The sequence below is a fragment of the Capsella rubella genome, unplaced genomic scaffold (assembly GCF_000375325.1).
Source record: "Capsella rubella cultivar Monte Gargano unplaced genomic scaffold, Caprub1_0 scaffold_4, whole genome shotgun sequence".
Lineage (NCBI taxonomy): Eukaryota > Viridiplantae > Streptophyta > Magnoliopsida > Brassicales > Brassicaceae > Capsella > Capsella rubella.
The window spans coordinates 5,741,530-5,752,536 of record NW_006238920.1 but is presented as its reverse complement, the minus strand read 5'-3'; the positions used below and the strand labels follow the sequence as shown (position 1 = coordinate 5,752,536).

General features: G+C 30.7%; 4 protein-coding genes across 4 annotated transcripts; 2 read left to right on the top strand and 2 right to left on the bottom strand.

The window, feature by feature from the left end:
- Positions 1-533: 533 nt before the first annotated feature.
- LOC17887812 (putative defensin-like protein 146) lies at positions 534-1,120 on the top strand. Its single transcript, XM_006296376.2, has 2 exons — positions 534-612; positions 945-1,120. The coding sequence occupies exons 1-2, from the start codon at positions 552-554 to the stop codon at positions 1,118-1,120; spliced, it is 237 nt and encodes a 78-aa protein (XP_006296438.1). The 5' UTR covers positions 534-551.
- A 3,321-nt stretch (positions 1,121-4,441) lies between these two features.
- LOC17889490 (inactive protein RESTRICTED TEV MOVEMENT 2) lies at positions 4,442-5,354 on the top strand. The gene is made up of 2 exons (XM_006294772.2): positions 4,442-4,589; positions 4,680-5,354. Exons 1-2 carry the CDS (start codon positions 4,478-4,480, stop codon positions 5,276-5,278), a joined length of 711 nt encoding a protein of 236 aa, XP_006294834.2. The 5' UTR covers positions 4,442-4,477; the 3' UTR covers positions 5,279-5,354.
- Positions 5,355-5,438: 84 nt separating this feature from the next.
- On the bottom strand, positions 5,439-6,807 carry LOC111831076 (zinc finger MYM-type protein 5-like). The gene is made up of 2 exons (XM_023784586.1): positions 6,693-6,807; positions 5,439-6,226 (listed from the first exon to the last, which is right to left on the bottom strand). The coding sequence occupies exons 1-2, from the start codon at positions 6,805-6,807 to the stop codon at positions 5,439-5,441; spliced, it is 903 nt and encodes a 300-aa protein (XP_023640354.1).
- Positions 6,808-8,321: 1,514 nt separating this feature from the next.
- Positions 8,322-10,680, bottom strand: LOC17887858 (MD-2-related lipid-recognition protein 3). The gene is made up of 4 exons (XM_006295031.2): positions 10,525-10,680; positions 9,703-9,810; positions 9,436-9,614; positions 8,322-8,645 (listed from the first exon to the last, which is right to left on the bottom strand). The coding sequence occupies exons 1-4, from the start codon at positions 10,622-10,624 to the stop codon at positions 8,535-8,537; spliced, it is 498 nt and encodes a 165-aa protein (XP_006295093.2). The 5' UTR covers positions 10,625-10,680; the 3' UTR covers positions 8,322-8,534.
- Positions 10,681-11,007: the final 327 nt, after the last annotated feature.

Genomic DNA, 11,007 nt, shown 5'->3' with positions numbered 1-11,007 from the left:
CAAAAGATATATTTTTCGAAGGTTTTTCTTTTATTCGATTACTCTATTATTTTTATTTTAATAAGTGAAAGAATAACAAAATGGTAGTCACATAAATTAAAAAAATAAGTGGATGGGCTTGTAATTTCCTTATCTTTATAGGCTATTTAATTCTAACAAATTTTGATGGGCTAGTCTGGTTATTAACAGACATTTACGTGCTAGTTTCGTTTCTTTCGAAAAATATTGTCATCTTTTATTCATCGAACATACATAGAATTGATATTTCTTGAATATGTGACTATATATATTTACTTTTTTGTGAACTTTAATTGGTTTCATTTAAATGAGAAACTATAATAATTAATAATGAACGAGTCCAAAGCATTCAAGTATAGAATGAGAAAACTATAAACTTTGTGTAAAACCGGAACTTGAGGAGATAGATTGCTTAAATTAGGTAAGTTTAAATGTGAGGTACATTAAATTTCTAGAAAAGTATATATAGGAGTATACTTTGTAATTTGTTTTCACTTTTAATACACCATCAATTATTCATTCATAACACCACGATGAAGAGACCATTTCAACTTGCACTCACCATTCTAACTTTCTTCCTCATTCTTGAGCTAGGTTTGTTTTAAAAAAACAAATCTGCCTTAATATATTAACTATATAGATTAAACAAATTTCCATTCTTGTGCTTTTTTCATTACTATTTTCAGTATTTTTCCTTGTTTTGCATGACAAAAGTTTCAAATTACATGTTTTTCCCTTAAAAAACTATATGATCATTTCTAGTTTCCTATATATATATATAACTCATACTTTTTAAAGTTCTTATGTGATGGACTGATAGTTTATCAAGAAAACTTTATTTGATATTTTAAATTTGTTACATAGAATTCCTTAAAAAAGATTCTTATCTTATATATAATAGCTAATATTTTATGGTCTACATTCAGGAGTATTGGGGCAACAAGAAAGACGACAATGCTCTACTAATATTCCATTTAAATCTGGAAAATGTGTTCATGAAGAATGTAAAGCTGCGTGTACAAAGATGCATAAGATCAGTGCAAGTATCTGCATTCCTCCTGGGAAGTGCCGCTGCTTTCATTATTGCCCCAAAGCTGCATAAGTTTAACATACATAATAATACATTACAATAAATTTGTGCTTCTTTTGTTAACCTTTAATACAATTTAATTTTTGTTACAAAAAAAAGATAGCAAATAAATCAATAAAAAAAAGTGAGTGAGATTCTTCTTTTATATAACAAATGATGTGTTGTATAAATTTATTTTTATGTATAACAAATAAATGAAATATCCTTTAGAAACATGAAGAAACACACTTACAAATAAATTACCAAATATTTTTATTATAACTGGTGTTCTCCACCACAAAAGTAACTATTTCGAATATCTTAATTCTCCACCATGAAAATAATTATGTTAAATATCTTAGTAAACTAGGTTAATATCTTTTCATAGACATAATGATAATTTCAAATGATCCACCACTCATTTAAAAATGAACATAATTTTTGAACATAACCATAAATCTTATTAAATTCTTACAACAAATAAATAAATAATCCAATTCAATTGAACATAACTTTTGAATGAAATTAATTTGGAATCTCCATTCCAATATTAAATTCTGATATCAAATAAATAATTAAATTCAACTAACTGTAAATAATAACAGTTTTTTATAAAACCAAAACACTATGAATTTTTTGTATTGGTTAATTAAATTCTAAATACAATGCAAAAAAATAAAGTATGATAAAATAAGACAACTATAAGGTAAGAAAATGGTAATACTTATGTCATATCTTACCACTATATGAATTGAATGGAACTCTTATAAATGTAATAGTATACTAGATTTTACCCCGTGGTACACCACGGGTCCATCATTTAACGTATTTCTCTTATATAGAATTCCAATCGTTTATAATTTAATATGCTCTAATTAAAATTGGTTTAGCATATTAGTCGAGGTCCAACGGGAATAATGTATCATTTGCGGTATATATATTTCCGGTTTTGTCCTTGTATATGATAAGTTACCCGTGGTACATGACCACGAGACAATTTATTATTTTATGTTTTTATATATATGTTTTTATGATTTTGTATTATAAATTGATTGACTTTTTTTAACTTTTAATACAATTAAGGGAGTGTTATATATATTTTTGTGTATTTGCAATAAAAAAAGTATTTTTATTGCATTTAATACTAAATTAATATAATGAAACTAAAATTAATAGTCAATGTTATGTGATACATGACACGTGGAACGAAATGATACGTGAAAATTAATCTTATAAAAATTTTATAACTAATTTTAAAAAAATTTAAGTTATATTTGTTTGTTTGTTTGTTAGTAATGTTTGGTTGGTACATAATTTTGGTTGAAGAAGAAAATGCCATCAGAGGATGAGAAAGCTTTGACGAAAAAGGAGGCTGATGAAGACAATCAGAGCTTGAGTTCCCATGTGAAGAAGAAAGCAACGAAGATAGTATACATTTTATTGTGATATAATAGAGTTGCTTTTCGGATATGGTGTTTTTAGCTACTGAAAATTAAACATATTTATAGTGTATAATGAAATTTGAGGGGTATGCGTGAGTGATCATCTAAAATCTTGGTGAGCAAGCTAGGATTATGGAATAAAATAGAGGATATAGTATTTAGCTGGGGAATATGCCATGAAAAAATAGTGTAGATTTTGTAATTTTTTGTGAGACTATCAAATATAAATGTAAAGTAACCCAAAATAAAGCCATTAGAATCAGAATAAATTACATGACATACTCAAATTCAAACGACATGATATTAGACAAGAATTGATAATGCTCTTGAAGAAAAAAAATATCGATATTGCTTTTGATAGCTTTAGTACACTTGTGAGGATTATAGAACTACTCTAGTGTATGTGTCGGTTTTATGTATTTATAGAGATTTCGGATCCAACCGTAGGGTTTTTCTAGACCCCGAAAAGTAATATCCTTAATTTTTATTACTTAATATGATTTGATATTGATTGAAAATCTTTTAAAAACCATAATATAAGGAATTGTTTGTAATTCAAGATATGGAAATATAATCTTTCTGTTTTTTATAGTTATTAGTTCATTAATTTTTGAAAAAGAAAATGGGGTGCACAAAAAATAAAAAATAAATTAAAAAAAAGCAGGAGAAAGAAACATCATACGTGAAGAAATTAATTTAAATATTTCATAATAATTTCTTCAAGTTATCGATCATTCTAAGTGAGTAGTGAGTATAGTATAACACATTTCTGTGTTTTTTGTGGTTTGGTATTTGAATGGTTAGATTTGGTATATGTGTGTAAGTTTTGAGTTTTATTTGAATCAGTAAATTAGTTTATATTTCCTAGAGTTTATCGATTTCTAACTAATAAATATAGGAAATCCAGATTTGATATTAATCTTTTTAAAAGTAGAATAATCAATACGTATGTTTCCAAATAAATAAAATCAAGAATATATGGTTATATTATGATCCGATTTTTATGCAATATTATGTTTAATTTATTCATAAAGTTTCTATATCTGTTTAATTACCATATCAATTCGGAATTTAATAGGTTTTCGGTGATTAAAATAGGAAATATAGTTTTTGGTTTTTCAAAGATCCGATTAACGAAATCGGGTTTTAAATTTTGATTTAAAACCGATCCGACATTCAAGATTACAAAATTAGCCTTAATGATCTTTGGTTAATTGTTTAGAAGTAAGGATATTTTGTGTCCAAAATATTTTAGTAAAGGGTGGTCAAAAAAATGGTTGCAAAAATAATAAGATAGATTACATGCTTAAATTTATAGTAGATCCTAATTAACCCTACAAACTTGAGATAAGAAAAACTTTAGAATTCCAATATGTATATAAATTATTTTCATAAAATTTAGAAAAGTATGTAAGTTTTGAAATATGATGCCATCATTTTTTATCATATTAATTTTAACCCAAAACATTTGCATATATATATATATATATATATATAGGACATAAAAGTTGACAAAAGTTATATATATAAATAGGACATAAACATATTAACAATATCTTTACTAGTAAAGATAATATTTGGGTTTGCTTTTGCAGACGTTTTCACATGTTGTCTCTAATAAAATTTAAGGAGAGAAGCATCAAATCCTCGTTGGTCCTTAAATCCCCTCAAAGCAAAGCATTACTCCTCTTTACAAAAATTTATATTCTTCACTTTCTTGACATTGAAACCAAAAGCTGTAAACAAATGCATATAAAAGAGGAGAACTATACAGAAGGGGATCACAACAGTTAGGCAAAGTTAAGGAATAACCCAAACTCAAAGGAAACAACTTAGAAAAAATATAATTTCTTCATTGGTATATAAAGAACTCGCTTAGATACCTTCTTATACATCAAACATAACACAAAATCTTCTTACTCAAAATTCAAACCAAGAAATCAAAGATATGGCGAGAATCTCTGAACATGCTTTTGCTAATCGCGTCTACGAAGACTTCGAACCGCTTTCGAATTGGAAAACTGAACAAGGATTCGAAGCTCTCACTGTTTACCTTCCAGGTTTGGTTGCTCTCAAGAGACTCTAACGTTGTTTTCGTGTTTTTATAACCGGTTCTTGAATTTTGATGTAATGGTTCTTGAAATTAATAGGGTTTAAGAAAGAACAGCTTAAGGTGCAAATAACCACAACGAGGAAGCTGAGAGTGATGGGAGATCGTCCAGCAGGAGCCAACAAATGGATCCGTTTTCGCAAGGAGTTTCCTATTCCGCCAAACGTCGATGTCGACTCTGTCTCTGCCAAATTTGAAGGCGCGAATCTCGTTGTGAGGCTTCCTAGACCTGAGCCAATAGGCAAAGAAAATTTACCTAGTGGTACAACCGCGAAACCTCCTCTTGTTCCGGCAGCAAAGCCTCTTAGCCCGGCAGCAAAGGAAAGGGTTCAACCGTCAAAGGAAACAAAAGAGAGCGAAGCAGAACTAAAAAAACATGCGGAAAAGGTTCAATCGCCAAAGCGAGGAAGAGAGAATGAAGAAGCTTTTAAAGTTGCAGCCAAGAAAAAGAGTAATGAAGGAATACTTAACCAAGATTATAGAAGTAAAGTGAATGCATACAAGGAGAATCTTGGAGGATATATGGCACTGATGAAGAATAACAGAACAGCACTTACGGCTGGTTTGGTTATCCCCGCGGCTGCGGTTCTGTTGCTATCTCTTGGGTTCTTTGCCGGCCAAATGTTTACTTCTTCTTAACCTATTTGCATAATTCTCAAAGAAAGATAAAATGTATTAAAATTTGCAAATATCACAAACAATACTAATAAAGAAACATCTCCTACATAATGTTGTTCTGAAAACAAATAAACTAAACTCAACTGCTAAAAACTAAGCTTACCAATCTCACCTAAGACAGCTACAACTTAATCAGCTTATTAATTGTCTGATTCTTTTCTAGTCTTATTCCCAATTCTTTCCACTGAGTCATGCAAACAATATGACCATATAACTTTTCATGTTCTTTGAGCCTAGTCGAAAGATTACTCCAGTCATTGTACCCCGTTGTTGCCAAGTTACAACCGCAGTTTTTCTCGTGTCTGAACAACTTACAGCAAAAATAGAAAACTCTATCTAAAGCTTCGGAGTAAACCAACCATCGACGGTCTACTTTTTCTCCATTGACCATTTCTCTTGTGTAGAAAGCTTGCGAGAAACGTCTACCAATACCATCCTTAGGAAACTGATAATCAGTCGATAGCCTTGTCGCTGGACCGTTTTTAACCAATAAATCTCTCATTTTCATATCAATGTTTCCCCAATTTCCAGGATCAGAAAGATCTTCACATATATGTTTCTTCTTCTCTTCACTTCCCTCGCTTCGATTCACAACCTTTTTTTGCACATCATTCTCTTTACGTTCATCCAAAGTTTCACGAACAACATTGCTCTTACCAATATCTTCACATATATGTTTCTTCTTCTCCCCACTTCCCACGCTTTGATCCACAACCTGTTTTTGCTCATCATTGTCTTTACATTCATCCAAATTTTCAGGAACCACATTGTTCTGTCCAATAACATCTTCACTGTCGTTTTTTCGAGAATCGAAAACTAATTCGGATTTTTCGGGTTTCTTCTTGATGAACTTTAGAATAGCATTGGCTTGTGACTTCAAAAACTCTTGTTGCTTCTTTCTCTTTTTTTCTTTTTAAAGAACCAGATGGTTGTTTTCTCATACTCAATGGTGGCATTCTCCTATTGTTTCTACATATAAACAACGTAAACGTATTCATACAAACATTAAACAAGTTTAGTTCTTAGCTCTAAAGTCATCAGTAACTAAAAAAAAAATGTAACGTTACAAGCTTGTAACTTCTTCTACATATCACAAAAAATCAACAAAGGTGGTGTTGTAGCATATCACCAAAGTTAACCATATGGCAGTAAAGTATTGTAACAACCCATCCCGGTGGGAACCCCTACCACAAGGCACACCCCGCCATATGGCAGCTACAAGCGCTGCAGCGCATCGACCCTAACCTCTCTCCTGTGGACCCCCAAACTGCGCAGCCCACTTGCTCAGATCATTTGGTAACAGCTTGTCAAATGGGAATGTTGTTAAAGGGTGAGGATCTGGGTTCGAGGAACGCCAGGCGCACCAATAACCTACCTGGTGGGCCAGGAGGCTGCGAACAAGTGGGCTGCGCAGTTTGGGGGTCCACAAGAGAGAGGTTAGGGTCGATGCGTTGCAGCGCTTGTACCTGCCATATAGCGGGGTGTGCCATGTGGTAGGGGTTCCCACCGGGATGGGTTGTTACAAGTATGAATCACACTTACACGAAAAGAGAAGATGAAATGAAATCACTGAAGCAGTCGTCACTACAGAGAATCCACTTTGTTCGTCGTTTAGGGTTGTAGATTTTTAATCCTTTTAGAGTAAAAAAATGGAATATGAACGGTTTGTTAAAAAAGAAAAAGAGACAAACGTAAGAGATTTAGGATTTTATAAAATTGGGCCTGGGGTTGTGGCCCAGTCGTGTTAGGATATGTTACTCAAAAGTAAATTATTTTAATTTGTCAACAAGAAATTTTAAAGTTTATCTTTGTTTTCTAAAAGTATGATCTCTCTTATAAACTACTAATTTAAAACTTTAGGTAATATGAGTGGTTGAGAATTTGGGTAGAATCATTAATTACTATCCAAATCCTCACTAGTTTTAAATATTTTGATGAAGATATATTGAAGATTGAAGTACATTTCGATTAATCGAATAATTTTAGAAAATTATGACAATATAGAAGTTTATTTAAAAAAATAAATAATAGAAATATAGGTTTTTTGGAAGCTTTGGCTAATTTAAAAATAATTTTCAATGATTTTATGATTTTGTTTTTAAAGTATCTAAGCAAATAATATGGGTATTTGTTCAATGCTCGCCCGTTAGAATAAAATTTAGCATGTACTTATAATTGTATAATAATTTTGTTGTGATTTGGTTGGTTGATTTAGTTTGATTTAATTTTGGTTCAAACATTCACCCTTAGTTCAACCATTAATCTAAGACTCGTACATGTACAACACATCTCCTATGTGTCCAACCACATAGGAGAACATAAGTATATATGAAAAATGTTAGTGTTCAAAAGAAAAATGTTTTATACAAAGAGAAAAATCTTAAGAAGATTACAAAAGACTATTAGAATTTTAGACACTCAAAGTTACGATGAATTCTCTTCATCAAACTTGATATTTATAATACATGTCTTAGTGAATATTACATTGCATATTCCAAATTTTTCACATATTTAACATACATGTTTATTCTTTACCTCACATATCATACTTCCTACTTTTTTCTTTAAAACACAAGCTCGTAGATTAACTAATTAACCAAGATTTTCGACATATAAAGAGAGAGCAAGCTTAGCTAGGGAGACATCCTCATCGTTACAAGCTCGAAGAATGTAGTAACAAGAAAAACTAGTAAAAGAGAGAGAGAGCTGAGCTTTATAACAGCTAGAGTTCCATAAACTTCAGGTTAATTAGAAAAGTTCTGATTCTTATAGCTAAGCATTTCATACATCATATTTTATTCCTTACTTCACATCAAACTTATTTCACATCAATTGCTTTACACCACGTTTAACAAAATTTTTTGCTTTACACCACTTATTTCTCAAATTTTACATCAATTCTTTACTCCACTTCATGCTTTTATCAAAATTCATCATCAAATTCTCCGAAAACTTAAGTCACTATGTTTGACCAAATTGTATGCCAAGATTGTAGTCACTGGACTGGTTTAAAACACTCTTGTTTCTCATAATTATTGTATCAGCTTGGAAAAAAAAACCAAAGACTTGTTGTTGGTTCATAGTAAACCAAGCCAATATTACATTAGAGAATTATCTATTTTATTTGTTGGACAACAACACATACGAGATGCATCAAGTAGAGAGAGCTAGAGACTGTGGTTATAATGAAAAGACTTGGGAACATCGGCCAACATGACTAGGCAGAGACCAATGTGGCAGTTGAAGTAGGTACTTTGAAGTCGACGCACATGTTTATTATTGGCTCTTCCACGTATTTTTGGCGCAATGATACCGAGTACTTGAGTTCCTTCACAAGTTCATACCAAAAATACATATAGAAATGTCAAAAATTACAGAATATTTGTTTTGTTTTTTTTTTGGGTTTAAGAAAATAGTTATTCAAGTGAAAACGAAACCTTTGTATAGGTAGGTTTTGGTGTGGTTCGGTACACAGAAAAATAAAATTCATTTATGTCCGGTTTAATCAAGATTTAGTCGAAAAACCAAAATTAAATCTCGGTTTTTGTCTAATTATTAAGGTTTTTGAAAATTTGTAATACAATGATGAAAATATTTAGTTTTTGTTGTGTAGAGAAGATGCATAAAGACTGGGAAATTAGTTTTGGGATCTAGTTGTTAGCAGAAGTCATTTTTTTTACAAAACCAAGTCTTGAAATTAAATTACTTTTTAGAAATGTTAAAACCTCAAAACCATTAGATACACTTAAAATATCACTTCTTAGAAAATGATGTTTAAAGAATAAAGCCAATCTTGAAAAGAAAAACCCGGTTTAATTGGTTCGTTAGTTTTAAGGGTTTTGCCGGTTTATCGCGGTTATTAAACCAGTCTGACCCGGCTGTACATCAAGTTCATAGTTAATCATTAGACCAACATTATTAGAGCTATCTTAGAGGGTCTCTTATATCCTGGTTTTTGCAAAAAAAGATCTTATCTAAGATATTTCTTTGCAAAAACCGGGATATCTTAGCCCTGTAAGATACCCCCAATAATGTTGCCTTTAGTCCTAGAGTACTTAAGGAAGAAATTCACATTCCACTCATAAAATTTCCTAATGAGGTGTTATAAGAATACTTACCTCATCAAAACCAACAAAGAGAACATCAGGAAGAGTCAACTCAAAGTTAGCACCAGCTTCGATCCCAGCTTCATTGTTACATTCACTCACATCACAAATGTTGTAAGTTTTTAAAAGTCCAGTAAACTCCCCAGTCTTAATGGTTACGTATACAAGAGTTTCCACGTTGATGTTTTTGCCTGTAATATTTTACATATTTGATCAAACAAAATATTGAAAATAAAACAAGTTGAAATTTGGGAAAAGAAAAATAATAAAATAACGTACTTGCAGAAGCGTATACAAAGATAGTCATGCTTGAGCTTTCGTCAGGACCAACCGATGGGTTCTTAGAGATCTCGACGCGATTAACGTTACCGTAATCGTTTCCATTTTCTGTAACAGTCGCATAGATTAACTGTTAGAAATTGTATAACTTATGAGTCTATGTTAGATTTAAAAAATCTTGGATCTGTACATTTTTTCTTACAAAAGTAAATCTAGTTATTTAACAATCTTACAAAAAAAAAAAAAAACAATATTTCTTACAAAAGTAAATCCAATTAGTGTTTTGTTAATTGATTTGTTAAATACTCTCTCCATTTTGTACATATTTTTTTGGATTTAGCAATAACTTTTAAAAAACAATAATAAATCTATAAATTGTCTATATTCCAAAAACTTTTATTAATTCTAAGTCAATATTATAAAAACATTTTACAATAGTACACTAACTAGATATGTTTTTAAAATTAAATGTATTAATTGAAAATTAAAATCAATCTTTTTTTTGGACAAACCATTAATTCATAAATAGATAAAATGATATATAGATAAAATCAAACTTTTTAATATAGGAAAAAAACTTGAAAATTCATCTTAAAACACAGAGAGTTTGAGAAAAAAAAAAAGTAATAGAGAGAGTAATTTACTGAATATTTCCTTAGAAGTTAGAACCCAAAGAAAAAAATAGGAAGAGACATCAACAAGCCACAATCTATAAATCCAAGCCTATATCAAATTATTGAATTGAGTTTTTTTGTTTCATGTGCCTTTATAAATTCACTGAAGAGATTTTGTATACAACAAACATAACAAACTGATACTTACTGCTGCAGTATTCGAAATCGATAGCGCCGTGCAAAGCCGGTAAGGCGAAGAGCGACGTGAGGAGGAGGAGAAGGAAAGGTTGAAGATGAGACATCGCCATGAATCTTTCAAAAGCTTCTTGATAAATGTTATTTGTGGTTTTGGTTAGAGAGACAAAAGAAGTCTTTGGTATATATATATATATATGTTAATTATTCGACCTTACAAGATTTTAATTTTATAGTCTATAGTGGGATAGGCCATAAAGTGAATTATATATTTTTATTTCCCACGTTGTTGCCGACAGATAAAAAAATATATGTGTCACGTTGTAGGCAGGAACTTTAAATTATTATTAGTGTAAATGTGAATGATTCATTGGTCTACCAACTTTGATTTCAGAAGCACGTGACTGATATCGTTTGGGAGAACGAACCGTTCTCGAAGTAAGTATTAAAGATTCGACTTAACCCTACCATGTGGAAGCATTTGTTTTCCAAACAC